The sequence below is a fragment of the Centropristis striata genome, chromosome 5, assembly GCF_030273125.1.
Source record: "Centropristis striata isolate RG_2023a ecotype Rhode Island chromosome 5, C.striata_1.0, whole genome shotgun sequence".
Taxonomy (NCBI): Eukaryota; Metazoa; Chordata; class Actinopteri; order Perciformes; family Serranidae; genus Centropristis; species Centropristis striata.
Window position 1 is genome coordinate 30,805,948 of NC_081521.1, and position 26,942 is coordinate 30,832,889.

Genomic DNA, 26,942 nt, shown 5'->3' on the forward strand with positions numbered 1-26,942 from the left:
GTTCAAAATCCAATTTTATGTTTTTTTGTGTGCGTTTTGGGTTTAAAATGATGATCTAGTAAGTCAAAAAATAATTATCAGGTCATATATAGGTGAGATAGTGCAGAAAAAAAAGACACCAACATGCCTGCCAGACAATTTTAAGTGGTATATACAGGCAGCATGGGAAATAAAAAAACAACCAAAATAGCCCAAAACTCCAAAGGGTTAAAGCAACTTAAAAAATCTAATTTCAACATTAATAAATGATATGACCACAATCTATTCCACGTCCTGTCTTCCTCATACAGTTCACAAAGATAAAGTAAATCTATCTACCTGTCTTCTGGCTGAAGCACCGTATTGAAAGGACAGATATGAGAGTGTTATCAATCTCCTCATCTAATTCTTAGAAAGACAGCGAGGACACAGATGTAGACTGCAGGTGGGGAGACAGGAGATTTTCTTAGCTTTATGTCAACAGTTTGGAAAGTCTTACTTACAGAATGAAAAACTTGGCAAACTGACACCTAAAAAGGCTCCTTTAACTGCTGAAGCCCTGTAGTATTCCTCTACAGGTGAACAGCGGTTAAACACGAGCAGCTAGCAGCTGTTTCTAATGCTGAGGGTTCAGTGGCAGCGGGGGCTAGACGCAGCCCTCCTGTTTAATGTTGTTTTACCCCCATAGTGGTTAAATCACACACATGTGCATCACACACTCTCCTACCCCCTCCCTGCATCTCTCTCCCTCCTCCACCACATCTGAGCCAACCCGAGGTCCCCATGTATAAAACTGAAAACCACAGGACAACAAGTGTAAACTGTTCCAGAGCGGGGTGGAGGAGCATTCAACCATTTTTCGATTTAGAACTGACAAATTTATGGAGGAAAACAAATAATATCTGATTCACTCTGCTGACTCATTATGGAATTATTTACTGTCAGTGAAAAAAAACTTTCTCAAGCCTCTCTGTGCTGTCTACACGAATGTTACATTAAGGTAGAACTCAATACCCTGTCACCATATTTAAGAGGGGTCATGTGGGGATTACTGCATATCTTGAATTTTTAAGGGCATTAATGCCAGAAAGTACAGTAATTGGTCAAGTACGAGCTGATTGTTATATAAGAGTGTGGCCTTTTGTGTCAGACAATTCTTTTTATGGGCTTTATAGGTGTTCAATTCCAAGAAAAATAGCTGCATGTTCTGCTGTTACTGGAACCCGTGGCTGAGTATGACCTGAGGAATGCTTCAGCGCGTTCTCGTAGCACACTGCAGATATTTCGGACCGGCCAAATTAGGGCTCACCAAACAACCTCATTTTGTTTTGAGACGGACAATTCAACAAAAGCTTTCCTCGTTTTGCTTTTAAAGGGTGGTCACACAAAAAACTCCCAACAACCAGTCAGCATCCTGTCTCCTGCTTTAATTCTACATCTTCATTTAGGAACAAATCGCCATGCAAAATGCAGTTGTAGCTGTTGCTGAGCCCTTATAGTTGAAAAAAAAATACAGAAGCAGAAGCATTTTGTCGTTATCGGTGTTAATGTGGTATGTAAAATTATCATGGTATTGAGATTTGGGGATGTCAACAGACCTAGGGAGGGGGATAATTAATCAATCGATTAATGGTTGTTAAGAATTTGGTCGATCAGTTAATTTTTTAAATTGTATCTATGACTGTGTATAAGTACTCAATGAACTGAAACACGGCCGAGTTCTGCGGCCATACGTGAATAAGACAATGAGCTGAGAAATAAGTTGGATTAAGCTACAGTTTGCAAACTGAAAGTTGCAATAACAATTATAAAATACGGAGCAAAACTAGCTGACTGTATCAAACCTTGGTCATACTGGAGTATGTATAAAAACATTGCGATTAATCAATTAATTGATCGTTAACGTTATAGATGCTCCAGTTGGCAGGTTTCTTCCAAACGCCCATCCCCAAACAGACCTAAATGATAAATCAACTTCTTCTCATATTTATCCAAATACAAATATTGTAATTATGTTCTGCCAGTGAAATTACCCTTGGGCTTCATAATCTGACAAAATCTTTCTCAAATTATCTCTCAAGCGTCCATCTATGCAATTCCTCGCTTTTTCTTGAGTCCCAAGATACCCACTTTCAGTAAATCCTTTCACGGATCTAGCATCTGAATTAGCAGTATACTACAGTTGACCTCATTTTTGTGGAAATGTCGAAATACAGTCTATCACATGTTAATTTGGATAATGTGATCATAACTCTGCCTGCTACAACAGAAGGATGGGAGGGCGACCTGAAGAAGTGGCTCAGATAATGTACAGTAGCTGCTCAACTTTATGTGACAGGGAAGGAACTTTACCCTGAAGTCTGTAAGATTTTAGTTAATGCATGTTAACTTCCATCCCTTGGCACTAAATGGAAATGGCTCTATTGAAAGGGAAAACACCTGTAGCATATCACTAACTCTTGCAGATGCAAGTGAACCCATACTTCTCATTCTTGACAGACCACTGAACCAAAAAACCCCATAATATTCAATAAACTATCATATGTGACAAATAAAAGTAGCAAAGCGTCATTTGAGAACCTTGGACCTGAAAAGGTTCAGCATTTTTCTTGAAAATTGATTGACTGATTATTTATTTCAGCCTGAAAACGATCCATACATTTTAAGTCATTTGTTAGCCTGAGAGACATGGTTTAAGCATGTTGACTCACAAACTTAACTGTCAATGCTGCGGAGAACCTGCTGCAAAGCGAAAGAGAAAATATGCTTCAAAAAGGTGTAAAAACAGATTAGTTGCTCGCCGCTCAATAAAAAAGTACAGTGAGGAACCTCAACTTCTGGAAACAAATACGAAATTGAATTTTTATGTTTTTGCAAGACTGGAAAAATCAGGTGGCTCTCATAATAAGGCAAGAGAAGATGATTCTAAGGATGGATTCTTTGGTGTTTCGGAGGAAGGATAAGTATCTTTCAGCTGAGAAGCTGCAGGGCTGAGTGCTCCAACAGAGATGGGAAATGTTTTCAGTAGAAGCTCTGGGCTTAATTACAGAGATGGTGAAAAGGTAAGGATCAAAGCCTCACTGTTCCCTCTGTGGCATTCCTCTTTCCTCTTCTCTGCCAAACAGGTCTGCCTCAGCAGGCACCGTCCTTAAGCTGACCAGAGAGTAGCCGGATTTTCAAGCGGCTGGCTGGCAAAGAGGAGAGGATGAGGAACATTCCTCCCCAGACCTGTGTTATCACTTCCCCTTCACTAATGGCATAAATCGGGTGGCGCAGCGGAAAGCATGCCTCTGTGCCACGTCAAAAAAGCACTGAGAGGAGACAGGGAAGCATTTCAGTTCAGCTATGCACTTCTTCGCTGGTAAATATTTCATCTGTGGAGCTGGTCTCATCCGCTCTTTCCCTCTCGTCTCTCTCATGTGAGGCCGTCTTCATGCCAGGCCACTGAGTGCTTTCAACGGAAGAACAGAGCAATGGAAAAAAAAAAACCTTTCCATGATGGTGCTTAAATCCTTAGCTTAATATTGCAAGTCAACCAGATCACCTGGTAGCAGAAAAGTTACATATAACAGTGTGAAGTCATGTCTGGTCCATGTTGACTGTTCCACATCATGTTAGATGAATAAGGATGAGACTTATTGGAGCAGCTCTGAGCCACACACAAGGTTTCTATTTATTTTTCCACCATGTTGAATAATGGAATAGCAGTGTTATAAATAGAGAGATTTCCTGCATGATATCAGAGGTAAAACTGAACCATGTTTATGGTTTGTTGCTACCTCTCAACCATGAACATAAGAGTCTGCAGCCTTACTAGCAGCTCTCTAACTTTCTTTTTTTAAGTTATTTCTTTGGCCCTTTTCTTTATTTGAGAGTGGCAGAGATACAGAGGAAAGGGGGAAAGAGAAGTGAAGGAAAGGCCTCCAAGCCAGATTCGAACCATGCCCACTACTTGCAAGGACCAAACCTTAGTGGTATACTACTGGTAGTACTAGTTTAAAACAACAAGTAACGTTTCACCTATGATTTGCAGCTTCACACTAATTTTGACGAGTTTCAGTAACTGCACCTGAACAGGTACCTGTTCCTGTACTATGTAACTTTGGCGGATGTGTACTTTTTGCAACAAGAAGTGGCAAGAAAAAACTTAAGTAAAGTTAACTGCAGCTACAGTCAGTTAGCTCAGATAGCTGTGCTGCTAAGACTGCACAGAGCCCCAGCGGACTGTTGGTGTTTACACCGCTACTACAGGAGCTTTGGACCGTGGGGAGGAGGTGGTTTCCAGGCCCAAGCCAGAGGGGAACGCTGGCGGGGAGCATTGCTGGCGTCTTCCCAGAGCTCCAGTTCTGGGAGGACGATTCATTGGGGTTCAGCTCCAATACTGACATTATGTCAGAGTGAAAGAGACCAAAGAGGATATTATGGAGGAAAATAAGAGGAAAAGAATGAGAGATTAATGGGACTAGAGGCCGCTGGACAAGAGGATTTCTGGGAAAGACTCTGGATGAAAGCAGTGGTTGAGTCAGGAAGCTATTTATCTACTTAATCTTAATTTCCAATTTCATGCAGGACAGTACATCCAATTACCATTAAGAGATGCTTACAAACAAGGACAAATAACTGCATATAATGAGTACTGTTAATAGATTGTATGTTCTTCTCTGAGGGGCTACAAACAGCATCAGGGAAGAAATTGCAATAGCATGACTTACATTGAGGGTCGGTTTATCTCAAGCATAAGGTTATCAAATATAGGTATCAAATTCCAATTAAACGTTTTAATATGTTATTTCCCGATAGATTTTAACTTTGGTACTTATTACTGTTTGTTATTTTACTGTTGTTTCCTCTTTTAAACAGCCTTTAATATTAAATCAGTGGCATCTCAACAGTCAAATGCAAACCAATCCACTGCCCATAGTGAGAAAACACACACACACACACACACACACACACACAAACCCACCACTTAGTCAGGTGATCCACACACAGTACCCCAGCTTACCGCACAGGTCATGGATGACGTCCAGGGATGAGGACCAGGAGTAGCGCTCTATTCCCACTTGGCTGAGAGAGGATGGCAGTGCCTCCAGCTCATACGCTCCACGCTTCTTCCAGTACAGGAACATTATGAGTTCTTCAACCAGTTATATGGTAACCAATATGTACCTTAACTGTTTAAATCATCACCCTAAAACTGAAGTCATCCCAGTGTCTAACCAGCCTTCAACCCCCCCTGAAACATAATGTGAACTTCTGCAGACAATCAATACACCGTTCTCATCAACCATCTTTATAATATAAAACTTGCCAGTCCAGCTCAACTTCAAACTCTGCCAACTGCCAATATGTTCATTTAAATCCCCACCTGCACAATGACCTCATCCCGCTATAAGCCACAAACACTTTGCTTTGAACCTTCTGCCCAAGTCTGATTCTGCTTCAAAGCCGGCCCAAGTTAGCTCCCCTCAAGTACAATCCATCACATCTCCAGGTGCCCATATTATCGATTCTGGACCTGGAATAAGCTTTAGCGCTGCCATCCATGTTTTAACAGGCACATTTTGAGTAGGTAACAGGTAATATAACTGGCCACACTTCTCTCCATAAAGCAAACACTAATACGTGTCTCTTAACCTTAATTTTGACGCCTAATTCAGCACTAATCATCCAGTGAAAAGCCACCCACCAAGTGCTGCCAAGAACCAAAAGCTACCTTCTTCTAATCCATTTAAGAGAGCTATTCCTGACTAAATTACAGACGCCCAGCTGCTAAAAGGTGTTGCAAACTTATCTCCACAAGCAAGTAAAGTGTCCTCTGCTGCTGCCTTCCCTGAGCGTCGACTTTATCCATGGTAAAGTTTCTCAAACTGTACAAAACTAGTGTGTGAAGCAAGCTGCTCATGTTAAAGCCCTGTGTAGGATCTCCTGGCGATAGGGGGGCTTTCTGCCCACTCCATCAGACAAGTGTTGTATTCATGCAGAGGTGAGTTGCATGCTGGGACTGGCAGTCTGGTCCAATGGCTTTTGGACTGGGTGACACAAAGATCTCTTTTAAACCTCCTCCTACATCCAGAGTGGACTTTATGTTTTTTGCGCAAACTGTAAAAGGCTGACATTTTTCTGCATTAATTAGTGCCGACGCTCTTTATGTCTCCTGGAAGATTTATTCCTTTTTATGAATACACCAGCTCTGTGGTGACTGGGCTCAGTTATTTCTGCGGAGGTACAATGCACACATTGGCCTCTCGGAGATGAGAAACACCAGACGACCCAAAAGAGTCCTGCTATAAGATTCTTATCTGAGCCAAAGCGTCTCCACTTCTCTAATATCTTTGAAAAAAGGTTAAAACAACATGCAGTTAGATAACTCAAGTCGAGGCATAATATTTTCCCCAGTGTTGCTTAAAGGCTGATGCACTGCTATTATGCATCTAAAAAGGGAGAAGAAATACTGTGAGAATGTGCTGCACCGGGGGAAGGGAGGGACGTTGTCACACACAACGACCCACATGTCCAATTTTGGGATAAGAAATTAGAGGGTAGGATGGGAGCCGGTTTGCTGCTCAGCTCTGGGCTTTGCAGACATATGGTAATAATCTGAAGCAGCTTTGAGCATGCGGCTTCCCTTTTAATGAAGAAAGCAGTCGTGCAGCATGAGAACTGGGCTGCAAATACAAGGGCTAATTTCCACCTACTGCCGAAACAAAGAGGGAAGCAGAGGAGGTATTAGACAGCCTCGCTTTCATCATCAAGCCTCTGATCACCTTTTAATAAAGAGGAGGCCCAAAAGTACCTGCCTCCATTATGGCACCATTACTGACATTCATATGTAGTTTGATCTGTTGATCTGTAGACAAAATATATTTATCTTGTATTCATTTAGGAATGGACTCTTTACAATTAAACAGCAACTCATGTCTGGCAGCTGTGTGCCAGCTCAGGGTGCTTTTTTCTTACATAGTTTGGGTCCAGTCACTCGAGAGTGAAGGTCTAATAATCACAACCAGGATGTTGGTGAATCTATTGTTTCTTCCACCAGTACTTCTACCACTTTATGTGGTAGTCAGTGTTACCAGTGTTATGCTGTGTGTGGTAGAGCTGGGACATGTGCTTTTCTTCCAATTCGATACTATAAGGATACTTGGTTGATGATGAAATTATATTGCGATTTGATATTACTATTTATTTTGATACGTCACTTTTTTACCACTTGACTATGGGAAAAAGTGTAATCATACGCTTCTCGAGACTGTATATGAGGCATATTTCAAGATATAATGCACATCACATGCTGGTTGGTCTTTCTGGCATTTACTTCTGCAGCATCATACATAAACTGCATAGAAACGTGGTGAATAAAATGTACAATAGAATCAATGAGCATGAGTCCAATTTCACAAGTTTAGGCCAATAGTTTACCAGCAATTGCGGAGGATTTCGTCTCAAAACAAAAAAACAAAAGTGCCTATTTGGCAATATTTAGGATTTAAACCAATTAACAAACATCGTCTCTAAAATTTACAGTGTAATCGTGTGCCACTAGTTTATTAAGCGGTGAAAAGTGTCCCATCATGTTTGATGATTTCCTCCAGAAATAAAATATTGCACTTTTATAATGTTGAGGTAAGAAACAGATTAAAATAGATAATGCTCCAAATCAAAACCAGCAGCGGTTGAGGCAAGCTGTCTTTTACTCCCCAGTATAGGTTACGCTCCCAAAACACAGGATCCTACATTTCCCATGATGCAACTCGATCTTTAATTCAAACCTCCCCGCCTCCTAAATAAACAGCCTCATCTTTCAAACCCAACAGCTCCAGTTTATAATGCAGGCCTCCTGGGATGACATCACTATGACATCATCAGGGTTATTTATTTAGTCACACTCTTGAAAGTTTTTCCAAAGTCACAGAAGGAATACTGAAGTAGCACAAGTCTAAACTGAACATGTGTAAAACCACTGGAGTGCCCCTTTAAATGATTAGGTGTTCTCCTATTCTTTTCCCACTACCAACTAAAGAGAAAACTGAAGACTTTGCATCATGCACAGCTGTTTTTGGCTTAGATAATTAAGGTCAGATTACAGCGTTAACTTTTACCAAATGTGGCATCCAGCACTTTAGGGCAAACCTCATCTTCATGATGACAAGAAAGTGTTTCCAAGAATGTCACAATATTTTTTCAATACAGCTTATTTAGACAGTTAACACACTTAAAATATTTGAAATAAAATTAAAAAATGACCCCTTTACTGCACATTTCCTGCACTCTGAGCATCATCAACATAAAAACTAAAGCTGGCTCCATTACCTCTAATTTAGTTTAAGTGTGAGACAGAAATAACCTCGTAGTGTGCCGAGCCTGAATGAACTGGCTTCTCAACAGAATCACACTCACTAAAGTATTAATGGTGTGTTAAGAAATGAGTGTGTGAGCGAGAGCAGTACGACAAGACTGTAAATGAGCCTGTCGGAGTGTGGGCGCTATGGGGGAAAAAAGTGTGCAAGCCAGAGTGTTGACAGAGGGAGTGCAGTTGAAGGCTTGTGCGTGCCCATGTGGAGGAGGTTTGGGGTTATATTTAGCAAGGTGGCCCATCAAACGGGCCGAGGTTAACCCTTCACCGCCAAACTAAGACAAGGAGAAGTTTAAACTTCTGAGGAAATGTGAAAGATTCATTTCCCTTTCTCTTCCTCCAGCCAGGCTGTCTGTATCTCTATCTCAGAGTAATAAGTACACTCTGTGCCTGGCCACTTGTTCATCTGCATAACTACCATCCTGCTGCTAACAAGACTGAGAGCCGACGGACGTGCTAGCAGCTCTGAGAGGCTGAATTTAGACTCAGCAGTGCTTTGAGCTGAATGCTAATGTCAACATGCTAACATGCACACAATGAGATGCTAAGGTGCTGATGTTTAACAGGTCTAGTGTAGAGCTGAAACAATTAAATGATCAACCTAAAATTAATCTAGATCTATTTTGAAAATCTTGTATTTACGCAAAAGAACACAAAATAAACCACTAAATATTAGCAAGACGATTTGTTACTCTGAGTTTTGCACTTTTTCTTGAATACAGCAACATGACTCAATAAAATTGTGATTTTATCATTTAAGGGTTTTTTTAGACCCAAAAATTAATCAGCAAATTAATCCATAATGACAATAATTGCAAGGTTTATTGCAGCTCTGATTTTAAAAAAAAGTGTGTTATTACATATTCAAATTGCTAAACTTTTGCTTTTTTTTGTGTAAATATACCATGAATTCTAAATTTAAAATTTGTTTTTTATTTATTTTTTCACAGTGTCACACTTTTTTGGAATTCAGTTGTACATATACCAGGTTTTAAGGAAAGACTTCAACCTTCAAATGACATTTGTATATCAATAACTCAGTGCATGTTACCTTGAATACACAAAAAAAACCATTGTTGGCAAGTAATTAATAAACGAATGGTCATTTTAAGGGTGAAACATTCCTTTGAGGTTTTTTGATCAACCATCTTTAAGTGTTAGCATGCAAACATTTGCTAATTAGCACTAAAAATGAAGTTGAAGTGATTAGCATTAGTTTTCCAGGTAATTGGTTGAAAATTCAAGTACTGGATAAGTTAAAATTTTGACCAGGTGATGGAGGTAGATAAAAATGATGGGTTTACCAAAGCTACTACAGTGAATCCTGAGGGAGACATTAATATCTGCACCACATTTCGTGACAATCCCTCAACAAGTTGAAGAGATATTTCAGCCTGGACCCAAGTGGTGGACTGGTCAACTCCATAATAGCAACTTAATGTCTTACTACAACCAGTAATATTTCATACAGCTTAACTCATGAAATACAACAACAACAAACAAAAAAAAGCAGGTGGATTTTTACCACATTATCAACAGAGTATATTCTATCTTTGTCTTTTAATGAGAACATAAACTCTGACACATCAACAATCAGAAACTCGCTCCAGGAAGATGGTTTGCAGGAGCATCCCCACGAAGTGAATTACTATGAGCCATCATGTAATTTAACCATCCATCCTTAAACCAGCAGGGACAAACAACCACTCTTCAACTTGTTGATATGAATAATCCCATAATTGAAACAATCTGGTTGAAATTGCAGAGGGGGCTGCCGTTGAGAAGCCAATAACAGAGTCAACAGGAATCAAAAACACTTATTCCCTAAAAGTACAGTTATTGTCATGTGGAGGGCTGCAATAGGCATAAACAGCCATTTAGCCAGGGTGGAGGTTATGAGTGTGGAGGGAGACATTTAGAAATAAACTTTTGCCGTTATGTTTCTTAAGTTAAAGAAGGTGCATGTGACCTTAACATAGCCTCTCTTATTATCTGCTGCACAGTATAAAGAGGAACAGCTTGGGGCCCGACGGGTGACAAAGGGAGTTTTCCAATTATATTAGTTAGACTTTAGTCAATATGTAAACATAAACGACCCAATGGTCACACATACAAGCCCTAACCAGGTTAAAGTCATTCTATAGGCAAATTAAATGAAAATGCAAAGCAGAACCTAACAGTGTTTTCTCTGTCTGATGATGCAAATCAGCAGAGCAGGATGAGGACAGAGGATAATCTCCCTCAGGGCAAAAAAAAGAAGCAACACGCCATCTGAAATTCAAACCCAAGAAACATCTACTGTTGTGTAGTAATGTCCTAAAAAATAAGAATAACAGCTATACAAAGTGCTGAGAATGAGGGTAATAAGAGCGGAAGAGTTAAGAGTACTAGAACAGTCTCAGCTTCTGTTTACTATCAGCCATTTCCAAGTGTCCTGGGAGTCCTTTGTGAGAGAGAAAGGGATGCTGGGTAAAGATACACAGGAGAAGAGGGGGAAAACTGGCCTCCAGCTGTGAGCACGTGTGTGACAATGACCTCATCTGTGACTAAAAACTGCAAAAACAGACATTGCAGTGAAGTAAAGAAGGGGACTTTTATATATGTGTTGTGATATCCATCTGTGCTCAGTAAACCACAGCTGCATTAAAGGATAGTTTGATATTTTGGGAAATTTTAGTATGCATCCACGTGCCAATAACGCACTGATAAAATCAACAAAAAGTGTATTTGCTGTTGTTGTTGAATTTGAAAGGAATTAACTGAATTTGGAACGAAGATAATATTTGTCTTGACTACACCTCTTATGTGGTTGACAGAATGCCAGTTGACTCAATAGATAAGTAGTTCTTGAATTCACACTCTATCAAATAAATATTTGGTCTGTGAATAACAATTGAAATTGTAGCCATAATTTCTGCAAGCTGACATCTTTGCACCACTTGTTTTATCTGGCCAACATTTCAAAACAAAAAGCTACAGAATGCTGTTTAATAGAGCTAAGAATGTGGACAGGGTCAGATTCAGGGACAGGGACAATCTCTAGACACTTAATGATTGGATTCAATTATGAATCTATATCAGAGGGCTAGGACACAATTGTGAAATTATTATCAATGTATCTTCATGCATCAAATTTTGTGATTTCAATACATGATCTGGCTTTAAAAGGGAGCCCGCTAGGGTGGTAAGAGCAGGGTCCAGGCTTTTTTTTACAGGGGCCACCAGTATTTTCAACGACTTTTTCGTCCGGAGGCTGTAGCGGGCTCACTTTTAGGAATATACCGGAGATACTGGTATTATATGAATCTAGAAGATCTAAGGACTCTATAGGCAACTGTGTCAGGATATCATGTCGGGAAGTTGCCAAATTAACGCTGAAAAGTTAGGCTTTTCTTATGTTTCATTCAAAAAAATTCAGAGCAGTGAAGCTTAAAGTTTTTGAAAGTTTGAGAAAATGCTGCAGTTGTTGTCATCCATACATGTTTGATATCAGTTAAATTCAATATGCCCGAATATTGGTCAGTCTGTGGGTTTGACTCTCATTGTGGAGAAATAAAAAGACTGAAGTGAGATGAATAGACTGAAAATGTTCTCTTATTTGACAAAACAATTCTTGATTGAATTTAATTTTGTGGAAGCAAAATGCAGTTAAAGAGTTAAATCGCAATATATTGTATCGCAATACACCATATCGCAAAATGCTTAAAATTGCAATAATATCGTATCGTGACTCAAGTATCAGGATAAAATCGTATCACGTATCATCCCACCTCTAGTAAGGACATGGTGTAAAATATATGTGAAGGCTCTTAAAAGCAGGGCTTCAGCATTTTGACGATCTGCTTTAATTGAGTACTCTCTGTAACATGCAGGTTAAATGAGTGTAGTTGCATTTTCAAAGCATATTGGATCTGCAGCAGGATCCTGCCTGAACTGGCTTTCAGATTTTGTTTGGTTCTGCTAAGCAGCACATTCGGGAGAAACTGTCGTAATTGAAATGAGGACTAGAGCGTTGACCCGAAAGTAACATGGAAGTAGCAGAGGTCAAATAACAAGGGTTCAATATTCTTCTTGTTTTTTTCCGAATGCTCATATTAGTGTGACTGGTGGTTGTACATGAAATGTTTTTTTTTTGTGTCATATGACCTTTTGTACTCTCTGCTGCAAATCAAAATACAGGAAGTACAGTACAGAAATGAAGAGATGCAGGAAGGAAATTGTCTGTCAGACAAAAGGAAGAGGATCAGAGTCATTGCATCAGAGCTTGATTTGTTTTCCAGTCTGTAACAAGCTGCACTGACCAGTATGAATTGTGGTTCTGACCACTAAAGCCATGAAAAAGTTATTACAGTCTGCCGTGTTAGCAACATCAAATGCAGTGCATAAAACAAGTCAAGGTCGTCATGCAAAAAAAAAAAAAAAAAGACTAAAATGAGTTGCAACAGTGAACATGAAGCAGGGATAATTATTCCTGAGCAGCTGGAGAGAAAAGAGAGAAAAACAAAAAGCAGAGCAAAAGACTTTGACCCGGAGTGCCATCAGGAAAAGGCAGAAATGCAAAGAGTGGAAAAGAGAAAGGAAATTACTGTTGGGAAAAAGTGGAACAATGGAGAGACAGTCTGAACAAGGAAGCTTGAACTGTAACAAGCCACGAGCCAGGCAAAAAAGCACACACACACACACACACACACACACACACACACCATGCCATATGCACCCAGATTACACCAGTCTAGTCAGGCTTGAATGTTGAAGCAGGATGACTAAAGTGCTCCCCCAGAGCTCTGCAACCTTTTCAGATTAAAAACCTCCCAAGTTTTGCTAAAGAAAACTTTCTCAGCATGAGGTCCATTTTGTAGCTGTTCTGGAGCTTTTGATCATATCACATGACCTTTGTCAGCAGATGGGCAATTGTCCAAGTGTTGTGGACTTGTAGATATTCACATTTCTGTTTATTTGCTATTGCGAATTTTCTGGGCAAACGCCATCAGTAGTTGAAGATCATGTGATGTGATGTGATCAAAACTGCCAGAGCAGCTACTAAATAGACCTCGTAGTGAGACCATTTCTTCAACTGATGTAGAAAAAATGAAGCTTTTATAATGCCAACATGGACTAGAAGTCCTTAAAGTACAGAGATAAAAAAGTGGAAATTTGATAATTCACACTTCCATGAAGGCTTCATTTGCTGATGAAGATCACGGGATATAATTGAAAGCTCAAGATCAGCTACTAAATTAATCTTGTGGTGAGACTGGCAACTTGACAGCACCATTAACCTGCAACTATAGATGACAGCAATGATATTCCAACATCGTATAGCATTAAATGGTGAAAATAAAGTATTGGGCTATGAACAGAACTAACCAAACCACACGAATAATATTATTAATTTAAGCCACAGCTTCATGTAGCCTTTCTACAGATGTCCTTCTTTTATGATAACCAACACTTTAACATCCTAATAGTTCATCAAAGAGTAACAGCTGAGGTTTCTAGTCTATGTTTTTGTTTTTTGGTGGTGGACAGAGACCAGACAAGACATCTGGTCCCAGATTAGACCAGTGTGTTTAAGACAAGCTTAAGACTCCGGTGGCCTGGAACATTGAAGGGTTCCAGACTCAACCAATTAAGGCTGCTAAACTTTAACTCCATGCTTACTTCTTGTACTGTATGAACCCATGAAGTGCCGGCAATGCATACATTACACATGTAAAGCCTATGAGACTGGGGGTTGCTGGGTCTAGAGCTGAAATGAATATCTTAATACTGCTAACTAGTGTTAGTCTGCAACAACGTTGATCAGTCTCTCATCATTTGGGCTATTTTTTTTTTAAAGGTGAAATTCCAAAAAGTCACTCAAATGTGAAGATTTATTTACTTTCTTATTCTCCAATTATTTCCCAGACCAAACAAACCCTTTAAACATGCCTGCTTTTGAAAATAATTGTTAGTTGCAGCCCTAGAAGGGTTGAAATATTAAAATGTTTACTTTGATGTGAATTATAGGCTGGGAAAAAAAGAGAGGAGAGCACAGATGGCAAGCCTGGGAGGAAAAATACAATAAATAGTCTTGGTTGGAGATTTACAAGAGTTAATATCTATCATCTGAGTGTATGCTGAGCTGTACCAAGACCCTTCATCATGAGGAAGAACTTCAGATCAGACTGTACTGTCCTGTCCTCCTCTGACTAACCCCCTGCCTCCAGCTGGGATAATTGCTCAGGTCACTTGCCAAATCCAGCCATTAACTTTGATGGGGGGGGGGGGCATTAAACAAAGATCTGGAGCCTGAGGATCAAAGTCATACCCATGTTTAAGAGTGCGCAGATTTCTCAAAGAACAAAGAGTTCAGGTGACTCATTTTAAGATGCTGCGTTATCCAATAGCTATATGGATATGGTGATCAATACTTTTTACTTACTGAGTCGAAGTCTGAGTCCAAGCCAGCTTCTTGGTGGCGATTTGTGCAGAACTGAATTCATGGTCCACTTGTTTGGCACCATCTATGCATGCAGTCTTTTTTTGGAAGAAAAAAATCCCCCTCCACCAACACCAGCTCCTCACAGGTCCGTCTGTCCGTGTGAGGCTCAATGCTAATCAGCCAGCGATGTTTAATTAGCAGTTGTCTCTATTGCATTCTCATTTTCTTCCCATTTCTGCGGTCGCGCTCCTCTAAAGACGCCTCAGACTGTGGAGATCTGTGGTCGGTGGCGAGCACAAAGCTCCAACTCACATCGCGGTGAATGCACAGGGAAAAGAGTGGCAAAAAAAGCATCCGCGGCAAAAAGTTAACACAAATCTAACAAGCACGGGGGTACAGCTGCAAGCTTAAGATGTAAATAACCTGTTGCTGGCTGCATACATGCGAAAATCTCCTCGACGGTTGGCCGTCTGTTGGTGAAGCTCGGTCGGCGCAGGAATGAGATTACGAGAAGAAAAAAACCTTCTTCGGGGCATTTAAAGAAGCAAATCCGTGAATGGGCTTCCTTCTATCAACTTCACGCGGCGTGTTGCTAAAGTTAGACACATTTTGTCCACTGTTTTCGTCTCGCCGACCTCTCTGATCAACCATCGGCTCTCCATTCATTCAGACAACCTGGATCCACAAAAGACTCAATGCAGTTTGTTTCTCTCAACCGCGCAATGTGGCCGCTAGAGGCGCCAGAGAGACACCAACAACACAAACACAGACACACACACACACACACACACACACAGTGCTTAACAAATTTATTAGACCACCTGTCATAAAAACGAGAAAACATAATATCTTAGAAATCTTTCAAAAGCTTGTTTTAAAATGTTTTTTTGTTTGTTATAATTTTCTTAAAATTGTAATTTATTTGGCAAATAACAAACTGAATTCACCTTTTTATACCCAAATGTGAGCTGGCCCACTGGGCTTCAGAAATTAATCAAGCATAACATTCAACCACTAAAACTCATTTTTCTGTTCAGGAATGCAAGAAAATAAATATAATTTGACAATTTAATCCAGACATAATGTGTTTTACTATTTTTACAGTTTATTTGTAAAATATTAAATTTGAAAATTCATGGATAGCAATAATAATTATATTTTGGCACACACACACACACACACACACACACACACACACAAACACACGTGAGTACATTCAGATTCTGAGTGATTTTATCCAGCAGTCTGTCAAAAACGTTACATCTGAAAATAGTTTAAAAAGGAGACAAACAGTCCGGTCACTCAGATTGTGAGGACGGCCAGCTCTAGGCAGATTTAAACAAGTGCCATACTGCTTCCATTTCTTAATGATGGTTTAACTGAAACTCTGTGGGATGTACAGTGAGCTTAATTTTTTTTGTAGCCATCTCCTGACTTATACTTTCAATGATCTTTTCTCTGAGTTGCTTGGAGTGTTCTTTTGTCTTCATGTTGCAATTGTAGCAGGAATAGTGATGAACCAGAGACTGGAGCTCCCAGACACAGATGTTTTTATACTACGATCACATGACACACATCAACTGTACTCAGGTGATCTCCATTTCACTCACTGTGACACTGTGTCATACAAGGGTATGAATACTTATGCAATCATTTATTTTACCTTATATATTTCTAATTAATTGATACTATTTAGTAAAAATCGTTTTTCACTTTGATATTTAAGAGGTTTTTTTTGCAAATTCTTTTTTAAAAGGCCAAAAAATATTGACCATGATTTCATGTGCAAAAGCAACAAAAGGGTGAAACATCCAAGGGGTATGAATACTTCTGCAAGGCACTGTATTCAGCATCAGCAGACATTCACAGCCTTAACGTGGGTTTTTGATCTTATGACCCAACTTGAAGAGGAGCCCTGTACCCCAAAATGTAGTTTTAGGCTTTTATTAAAGTCAGGATATGAGATTACTTCACAAAAAACGTGTTGAGCTGTAGACAATGCACAAAAAATGGGACAAACAGGAGGTTTAATTTTTGTCTCAAGAATCCTTGTAGCACAAGGTTATTGTTGTGTGGATTTAAAAAAAACAAACATCCATATAACACAACAGTCAGTTAAATCTAGGGAGTTTCTCTCCTCCCATGTACTTTTGAAACTAAACAGGGGGATTTGAATGGTTATAATGGCACACTGCCTCTGCATTGTTACTTTACTCAGCACAATTGTCTTTGCAGGCAACAGATGCACTGTTTGTTGGAGGGGGGGGGCAGAAGTGTGGCATGATTATTTCATACACAAGGTTTATAGTTAAAATAGAGCAGCACAACCAATATTTCTGCATGACTTTGACTGTTGGCACGTGCTTATAATACTTTATAAGGCCTTAAACAGATCACTGCTTCTGCCAGGGGCATCACATGAGGAAAATTTAAAATATAGCACATGTATACTGATTTAGGAAAAACTGAGCTCTTGCACAATCAGGAAACAATGCCGAAGAAATACATGGCAGCGACATCGGATATATAAAAAGGGTAAAGGATTAACATTTTCACTTTTAAAATGGGTGGTTTTTGCTTGTTTTTTTTTTTAAATAAATCATTCAGATTTGTGTTCAATTAATTTGAGAGATTTCTGCTTTTATTTCTGATTGTTTGGACTCATGTAGACTGTGTAGTGTCACCTCTACAGTGGGGTTTCTCTTTGGTTTGCATGAGGTCTATGGGAAAACATCTGACCTGACAAAGCCAAAACAATGACGCTGCCAAAATGTGGCTGTGTTGTGTTTGTGTGCTCCCACCCTCAATAAAGAGGCGGGGAACAGCGAACAAAGAAAAGCGAGGGGGCAGAGAGGGGATGTTAAAACAGCCCACTTAACAAATTAGCAATTCTTCACTGTGTGAGTGGATGTTTACGAGCGAGTATGCCTTCAATTCTCAGTCAGATAAATTAAAGGTCAGTCTACATATAGTTACAAGTTGTTCAGATGAGGTTTGTAAGTTCTTTAATTAGTTTTGACTTGCTTTTAAATCCATTCTGAAACATTAAAATTATTCAGTATTATAGGCCATTGTCTTGACAGTGTTTATTACTGCCCTTGAGACTTTTTTTTTTCTAAAGGAACATCTGCTGTCGTTCAGAGCAAAATCTCAATACACATTTGCTGCCCCCTTGAGGTCCGAAAGGTAGCACCAAGAAACAAAATAGACTTTCATTTGAATGTTTTATATCCCACAAAGGCCTACATAAGAAACGTAAACAAGTTGCATTTCCACAACGTATTGATTGACCTACAAGTGCAGGAACATTTTTGTGTCCCTTTAACACAATACCAAATGTACAGCAGTTAAAGCAGTTAGTCAGCAATGAAAATAGAGCCACTTCTGTAAAACCTTGACTGGCATTAAAGCACAAAACTGACAAAACAGGCTTCAGATTCAAAGAAAATGTGACATTAAAGGTCCCTTGCTGCACAGCTGTGCTGTTTCTTTCTTTCTGTTTCTTGCACTTTCCTTGAATGTTTATTGTAAGCAGTAAACCCTCTACAGTCTTGGCAGTGGTCATATCTAATAATACAACTGTCACAAATGAACAAACTACTGTAGCGCCTACTGTGATAATCTGGTTAAATGGCCATTACCTGGTTGAAATCTACATGGATGTATGACTGACTGTGAAACAAATATCAGCATTACTCTAAAACAGACCCTGAAATCAATAAAACTACAAAGTCTGACCCAAAGTTGTTTTTCATTTAATATCTGGCAGGTTTTTGTATTCATTTGCAGCTTTGGAATGCCAACTAAACAGAGAAGAGACATCAAACAAGAGCTTTTAAGTACAAAGTGTGATTATTATTATTGTCCGTGTGACAAGAGAAAACACAGAAACTCCTTCACAGTGCCACCAAGTGTACGTACAGCAGGAGGTCCAGCACCACGAAGGCAGCCATCTCCTGCTGCAGAGTCTGTGATACTGGCTGCACAGCTCAACCTCAGTTCTGTACATTCAAAGGCCAATGCTGACTGGTTTGGCACCAATACCAGTCAAGAAGGGTGAAGGACAATAAACCGATGCCCTTTAGAAAATGTCATTTTGTCCCCATTTGACTGGGTCTCGTCATTCCCTTAAAGACTCGCAGCTTTCCTGCACCAGTGAGATCAAAACTGTAGTCTTTAGTGACATAGGGCATCTCTCCTTCAAAGCCAGGCTGAAACAGAGACAAATGTAACGTGAGTTATGATAAAAAAAAATAAGTTTTATATGTAGCGAGGACAATAATGTTGTTTGAGGTGTCTTCTGACCTGGGTTGTGAGGATGCATGAAGGCAGTGAAATCGCTCCCAAGAGGAGACAGTTGACCTTACGAAGGATGGAGGGATCGATAGGCGTCAGCAAAAAGTACAGACCTCGAGCCATGTCAATACCTCGAAGCACACCTGGAAAACATTAGACAGCCATCACCTTAAGTCTAATGTTATGTTTGGGGTTCCCGGAGACCTCAAACCCTCATTAACAGCTCAAAAAAGCACACATAACATTGTTTTATTACCTTGACATTCAATGAATATGTATTAAATTTATGAGAATTGATTAGGACAGAAAATGAAGAAAATGTTTGATGAAAATGGATCTTTGTTACTGGAGTTTGTTCATCAGAGGTCGAAACAGCCATATAGATTTTGCTGAGATGTAACTCACCCAAACATAAATAACATCAATATGTAGAAAACATATAAACATATTTGTGTGTAACTTTAAGGGCAAACAGAATTTATAGTTTTTCCAGACAAAGCCTAAATATAACATATAAAACGTGAAATATTTGCTCACTTGGTATAATTAAAATGCTTTAAGGTGATTTATGTATTAGGTTATTCATCAAATGTGCCCAGTTCATGGTAAAGGAAAATGTGACCACTAGCAATACAACAGAAATATTGAACTGGGACATCCCTTCTCAGCGTACTTACCACAAAAAAATGACAGGAAAAAAATATAAGTGAAAATTGTTTTTTATACATCAAGCAGTTGTGTCTGTGGGACCCGAAGTCAACAAAAAGCCCCAACAGTTTAAAGGATCAAACTGCAGAATAATATGAGCAATGATACCAAAGTTTGAACGGGATACGTACCAAAGCCCACACATGGGCAGATGGGAGCCTGCGATAGCAGCACTGGGCCTCCCCTGCTTGTCACTTTCTCTCCCAGGCAGCAGAGTCCCACCAGACTGGCATTGGCAGCATAAAACATGTGACTGGGAACTACCTCGCAATGGATCACACCTAAAGCCACCGCTGTGTGGGGCACCTGTGGGCCAGGGGGAGAATAGTTAGGTACTAATTAACACAAGTATAATTTATAGGTGCTGGTAGATTTTTATTTTTAAGCTTTGCACAGAGTCTCCCCTGGCTAACTTAAGATAAGGTAGAGCACAGACATCAGACATCCTTTGATTTCTAATCCAATATCACATCAACTGTTTTGTTTTTTTTGTGACACAAAACACTATTACCTTGTAAATGTTGAATCTTGATGTCATGATGCATAATGCAGAGATGTTTAAATTCTGGCAACAATTTCCCAAGGTAATAAAAAAACAACAACAACTAGACTCCAATTAAGAATACAACTGAAGCATCATGACTCTTGTGTACCTGGTACGGTGTGAGGCTGTGTAGAGGTCTAATTGGTCCAGGTTCAGGAGACTGCAGCTGACTCAGGTAGGCCAGCAATGACAGCTCTCTGTGCTCATTAGTGCGCTGGTGTTTCCTGTCAAACACAATGCATACCGCAGAAATGATGTCATGATGAACTTTATTTATTTTTATTTTTTTACATGTTTTGCCCACACAGCCAACAGGTCGTGGTGTACTTACGCTGTTCCTTGGCGCCCCACTCCTTGAAACTCTGATTGTACAATAAGGTGAGTGTAACTTCTGGGGGGGCTGTGGCTCTCTGTAAACTCGTCCAGAGCTGTCTGGGCAGGTGGGTGTGTCTGGCAGCCATGTGCTGTCCTCAGGAAATCCGGCGTGAGGGCGGGACACTGCATGATACCACCATGGCCGAGCTGGACGACGTGCGAGACTGGGAAGAAGCGGATCATGTCCACGAGCAGCTGAAATCCAAATCCTGTAGACCGCCCCAAACAAGAACATGTTCAAACACTGTTTACAGAGAGTTTATTTAAAGTTCTTCATATTCTGTTGTAGAAGGAAGCCTGAACTGACCTTTGACCCAGCCCATGGTGTTAATAATGACGGGCGTCTCTCTGCTGGGGGAGCGTCTACGCCATAAGGACTTAAGAGATTCCAGGTATCGATCTAAGTCCGTCTCACTTGATGAACTACCGTAGTAGATCATGTGGTCTGGTGTGCACTGATGTGAGAAAGGAGGACCTGAAAAAATAACTTGGAGTAAGTCTACTGATCCCATTTTACACAGGTATAACACGTACAGGTAAAAAACTGTTCAGATAAATATTAAAGGATAGTTTAACATTTCACAGGTGAGTGTTGTGTTTATTTGCTTCTTTCTCAAGCGCAAAATGAGAAGATTGATACCACTTTAATGTCTTTATGGTAAATATGAAGCTACAGCAAAGAAACACACAACATTTTCATTTTTATATTTCAAATTTAAGTCTCAAACAAACTCATAACATGCTAATCAGTGAGCTTTATTAGGTACGAACAGGCCGTTTTTGTTATAATTGGACAGATCAAGGCCAGCTACTTCCACTGGTTCTTCTGCTAGGAAGCAAATAAGCGTTTCCCAAAAGTTGAACCATTCCTTTAACATTTCATACTCTTATCAAAATGTCCTAAAATTATGCTGATTGAAAAGACTTCAAAGTTACAAGAGGATAAAAACTTACCCAGGAGGGGCTCTCTGACGGTCGACAGAGAAAGGCAACCAGCGGGAGTGAACTCTGTTTGACCGAGGTCACCTTCCAAATAATCTACACTAGTAGTGCTACACACACACACACACACACACACACACACACACACACACAGACACACAGACACACACACACAGTTATCTATCAAAAAATATTGAACATATTTTCATCCTGTATGTGATACTGACTACTTTTGGATGCCTCAAAGTGTAATCGAGTACAACAAACAAACAAATATAGTATATTGATAGAACATAAAGGGATGATAATAATATACAATACTAAATCATAACAAAAAGGATTACACTACAAGTAAAAATCTACCATAATCATTTAGAAATATTTTTAAAGTATCAGTATACATTTAAAATATAGATGAGAACTTACTGATTTAGTAAGGTATTGATGAGGGTGCGGATGAACGTTGACTTGCCCACATTCTTGGTCCCACAAACAAGGATAACTGCACAACCATCCATGTCCCCTTTGAATAAACAGACATTATCAGTTTAAGTGATGGCTTTTCAGTGTAAATGTTTGTTATGGTTTTAAACAGCCACAATCCTGAGACGTGGTTGCCACCTGGTGCGCAAAAGGGAGCATTGTCAGTAACTAAGAACAGTGATGAGTTTAAAAGTTTAATGACATGAAGGAAAGAGTGTCTGGCTGCATCAGTGATTGGTCTAATTATAAAGGGTTTTTCTCAGTCTCACATTTTTGGGGAGCGTTTTATGCCTTAATTGGGTAGCAATAGGGGAAAGATGACAGGAAACAAGGAAGAGAGATGCAACAAAGGTCCCTGGTTGGATATAAACAGCTAGGGCTGGGCGATATATCAATATATAAAAATATATATCGATATATTTTTAAATGTGATATGGAATTAGACCAAATCGCGTATATCGATATAGTTCCTTTTTCTTTCTTTCTTGATATATAAATGCTGCCCATACTATGGTTTGTCATATTTAGTTATTTTGTAATGTTCATTATTCTTTTCTCATATAAATATATTTATTTCAGAAAAAATTGGCCTATTTAATTTCATAGGCTATTTTAATTTAAGATTTTTTTTTATTTAAATGTGCACTTTATGGAGCATTGCTTTTAAAAAAGGTACTGCTGTTCTTATACAGTATTTATGTTCATTTAAATAAACAGTTTCAATAAAAATACTTGTGACATGTCATATTTGGCTTTGACTTTGCGATAAAAATATTGGGATATTTATCATATATTGATATTCAGCCTAAATACATCGGGATATGACTTTGGTCCATATCACCCAGCCCTATAAACAGCAATATTGCTAACAATGCCTGGTGTCTTAAACCTTGTCATTGTTGCGTTTGTCTGGTTTGTAAATGCAACATTCAAAGTCGGCTCTCCTCCCTCACTAGCCGGAAAGTTTAGTGATTTACAGTTACAGCTAATGGGCCATTAACCTCTAAGCCATGATGTTACCCAACCAATTTTATTATTGAACATTAAATGCTGAATTATGCTGCCTATTTCGTAATGTCTGGCAGTAACCAAGCACCAAGTGAAAATATGTCACATGAGGACTCATTTAATTTCTAAATGCTCAGATGCTTTCTGAGAAATGTGGTCGTTATGAGGCAGACGAGTTGCTTTTCATCTCTCTGTGCATTTAACATTTTGTAGACATAAGGTTGACAAGAAATATTGCAGAATCACTTGCATAACGAGGTGCACGTCTGAAAGAGGCTTACCTCTGCAGGCACTGACAACCATGTTGAGAGCATCTCTGTAGGTGCTTGACATTTTCAGGCCCTCGATGGCTCTGGCCAGAGGAATCACACCCAAACCATTGAGTGGAGTGTCAAGAACGGCTGACATGAGTTCACTCTGCAAACAAAGTGGAAAGGAAAACCTTCTGTTATAACATTTAAAAATTACCTAAACATTAACCTTTACATGAATGATGTTCTCATCATCTCCGGAATCCAGCTCTTATCCAAAGTCAATATAGTTTAATTTCTTGTACCTTAAATATTTTGGCAGTGCCTTAATACCAGCTGACTTACCATCGTGGGGCTGAACAATTCACTGAGATCTGTGAAGCTTGACAGAAACCGTGTCAGAGGTGTCTCCATGGGCTCCAGTAGGATGATGGATGAGTTTGACGTAATCCTTTTTAGCAACTTCTTCCGTGAGACTGCAAAATGCAAATTGGAAGGGGATGAAGGGCAGAAAGATATACAGTTGTACATATAGTACAATCTTTTCCTAATAAGCAGCACACTCCTGACCTTAAATATGCAAAAGTGAATTATATAACATAGCTCTTTTATAATGTAGCAGCATAGAATGTGTATGATTACCTCCTGGCAGGTACTTTTGGAGGATGTGTGTAGCCTCCGTTCTGTCGTCTCTGGTTTGATCAGGGCTTTCCACTGCTCTAATGGTCAGTGGACAATGTGAAGCTGGGGAGAAGAGTGGATATGACTGCTGGCCTTCTTCAATGGTGAACCCCATCACTTCTACCCGACCGTACAGACAGGTCAAAAAGCACTTCCCACGAAAACACAGCGTCTGCGGGAGAGTAATAACATGCTCAGTCTTATAAATGGGCTAAGATGGCTAAAAATGTATTAGTTGCTAGATTTTTACCAAAATATCTGGAAGCATACCTGATCTTTCTGCATGACAAGTACTGCATGGTTGTTCCGATCATCTCTTTCAGCACAGTGATGGAGAGCGTGTCCCTCCAGTCTACGGGTAACATCTTCCACATTACCTGAGGTCTCCACACCGTTCTTCTGAATGGACTGGGAGTACTCCTTCCAGTCCTGTGAGTCATTTGAATCATTGTCCATTGTAAACACTGACCTTCCATTAGCCTGAGTGTGAGATTTCTTAGATTCAGACGGAGGGGTGTTTTTTTTGGATTTAGAGACAGCCTTTGCCTTATTCTTCAGTCTCTTCACGTTGGGCTTTTTCTTCACAGAAGCCTGGTGCTCCTTCGCCATCCTAGCTATGACAGGACTCGAGTTGAGCTCTGAGGAACTGATGGGAGGCCTGCTTCGTTTGCCCCTCACATCCTTCCACTTCTGAGATTTTGCAGATTTACCCTGTGTGAGTTTGTTCACCTTCATGGTTCTGTAATCAACAATTATTCATAAGGCTGCTGATGAAATACAAAAGGGGGGAGCCTGTGAAGAGAGAGAAGCAAGAAAATTAGCATCTGAAAAGGACAGGTGTCTCCAAAGACAAAAACAGCAATAAATTAGCATTGGCTAATTAATGCAGCAATAATACATTTTATATATAATACGTATAATACATATTTATATATAATACATTTTTTATATAGTTCAATAAATGCATGTTTACGAAGTCAATGAGAAATCCTATTAAATAATCATGATTTCAATATTGACCAAAATTAGATTTTTACCATAATCGAGCAGCCCTTCTCGAGTTTACATACTACTGGGTAGTTTGTGAATTTAGCTCAGGGAATCTTAGTTTTTCTTAACCAATAAAAATACACCATAGTTTGTTTCTTTTTAAAATTCTGTAGTATCAGTCTAAATAAAAAAGTAGCTAGATAAGATCCTAAATAAATGAACTGGAGTACAAATAATTTTAACCCATAAGAACCCATGGTGACACCTGTGTAACAAACACTTTCAATCTTCTAGAATCTCCCATATTCAGCTTTATGCTTCATCTTAACTAATTAAATCCCTAAGCGATGTACACTCAACACCCTGGTGTGGTGGTCATTCGACCTTGACAAGAAGTGGCTTCTCAACAATGCGGGTGTGACTGGAAACCGAAATGTGAAAAAGTAGCTAATTTCAAAAATCTTATTTTTTGTTACAAGGCTAAGTTTAAACCCATTTAACAATTTCTAATCCCTTAATGGGTGTCATGTATTGCATTTAACTTGTTCTGACCATATTTCCTGAACACATTAAAGTCACAATTTTGATATGTTATGGAAATGCAAACAAAAGGCAAATTGTTATTTGTTTTTATTTAGTATTAATGTATTATCATTTTATTACTTAAAAACAAATCTTAAAAAGAATTAGTTGTTCACAGCACTATTAATATGCCACAATTTTTATAAATGTTGTGGAGATGCAAAGGCAAATTTGTGTTTCTGTAAGCAGAAAAGGTGTCTAGTTTGTTTATTTTAAAATAAGAAATATTATAAACATAAATACCATAAACGCCCATTGTAATGGATGTCACAATACAGATCTTTGACATTTAGGGGTATTTTTTTTTTTAACATCATAAATGTGTTCTATGTGGTCCACCTGGTCTGTGGTGTTTCCCCCATAATTTTCCTTTGAGGATAACTTGGTCTGGGTTCTTATGGGTTAAAAAGCACATCTGTAGTGAATTGTAGTGGAGTAGAGGAATAAAGTAGCAGGAAATATAAAATACTGAGGTGGAACTACCACAACATTGTACTTAAATACCGTACTTGAATAAATTTAGCCAACAATAACTTCCGATAGTTACTCTAACCATTGGCATTAACGCTATTTATCTTGAAAACATATTAACCACAGCGCCTTATTTTGCAGCAGTTCAATAAAAGCTAGGCTAACTATGCTAATGCTATGCGTTAACGTTAACTATACAGTTCCTATAATGCACATTCGCTTCTCACATGTGAATAAGTAATACTCAACACAACCATACACTAAAAAGAGGAACACACTGTCAGACAACAATATTTTTTATAAACTTTATAAACGTGAAGTTACCTGGGCTAACGTTACCTCTCACAACCCTGAAAGAACTGACAGCTATGCTAATTGCTAGCTCATGTTATTGCATTCAGATGGAGAAAACTTACCCCCCGCTTGTGAAAAACAACAACGCAGAAATGTGCAGAGGAACCTTTAATTGTGATATTAAAATGATAGCGTTTATAGTTGTTTAAAGCGGAGCCAAAGAGCTGGTCAACTGTTACTACAGCTAACAGGCAAGAGCTCTACATGTGTGAGCCACAAACAGACAAGATGGTCAACTATGGTTTAACTCGGAGTTGTATTATTTACTTTTACGTTATTAGGCAAAACTATTACACGTTACATATCATGTTCACACATATATAAAACTAACCATTAATCAATATAGCTACTGGTGATGATTATATTTGTAGTTAATTTATTTTAACTAGGTTGCCTGAGTATGTTTAATAATGGACAACAAAATCTTGCCCGGAGTTCGATCGCGCAAACAACGTCACATCCTTTTCCTTTTGCAGTTTTTAGGGGCCTGCAAGAAAC

General features: G+C 39.2%; 2 protein-coding genes across 2 annotated transcripts in view; both read right to left on the reverse strand.

Annotated features, from left to right (window-relative positions):
- The window catches only part of plekhg5b (pleckstrin homology domain containing, family G (with RhoGef domain) member 5b), a 79,149-nt gene extending 63,708 nt beyond the window's left edge, over nucleotides 1-15,441 (reverse strand). The window contains exon 1 of the mRNA XM_059332322.1: nucleotides 14,760-15,441. Coding sequence (XP_059188305.1) covers nucleotides 14,760-14,841 — 82 coding nt within the window. The 5' untranslated portion in view covers nucleotides 14,842-15,441. The remainder of the gene's footprint in view (nucleotides 1-14,759) is intronic.
- Nucleotides 15,442-17,964: 2,523 nt separating this feature from the next.
- Nucleotides 17,965-26,941, reverse strand: nol9 (nucleolar protein 9). Its single transcript, XM_059332601.1, has 13 exons — nucleotides 26,507-26,941; nucleotides 24,318-24,839; nucleotides 24,009-24,219; nucleotides 23,712-23,842; nucleotides 23,397-23,532; nucleotides 22,051-22,147; nucleotides 21,637-21,734; nucleotides 20,990-21,157; nucleotides 20,639-20,891; nucleotides 20,417-20,531; nucleotides 19,895-20,069; nucleotides 19,065-19,198; nucleotides 17,965-18,970 (listed from the first exon to the last, which is right to left on the reverse strand). The coding sequence occupies exons 2-13, from the start codon at nucleotides 24,780-24,782 to the stop codon at nucleotides 18,851-18,853; spliced, it is 2,103 nt and encodes a 700-aa protein (XP_059188584.1). The 5' UTR covers nucleotides 24,783-24,839; nucleotides 26,507-26,941; the 3' UTR covers nucleotides 17,965-18,850.
- Nucleotide 26,942: the final 1 nt, after the last annotated feature.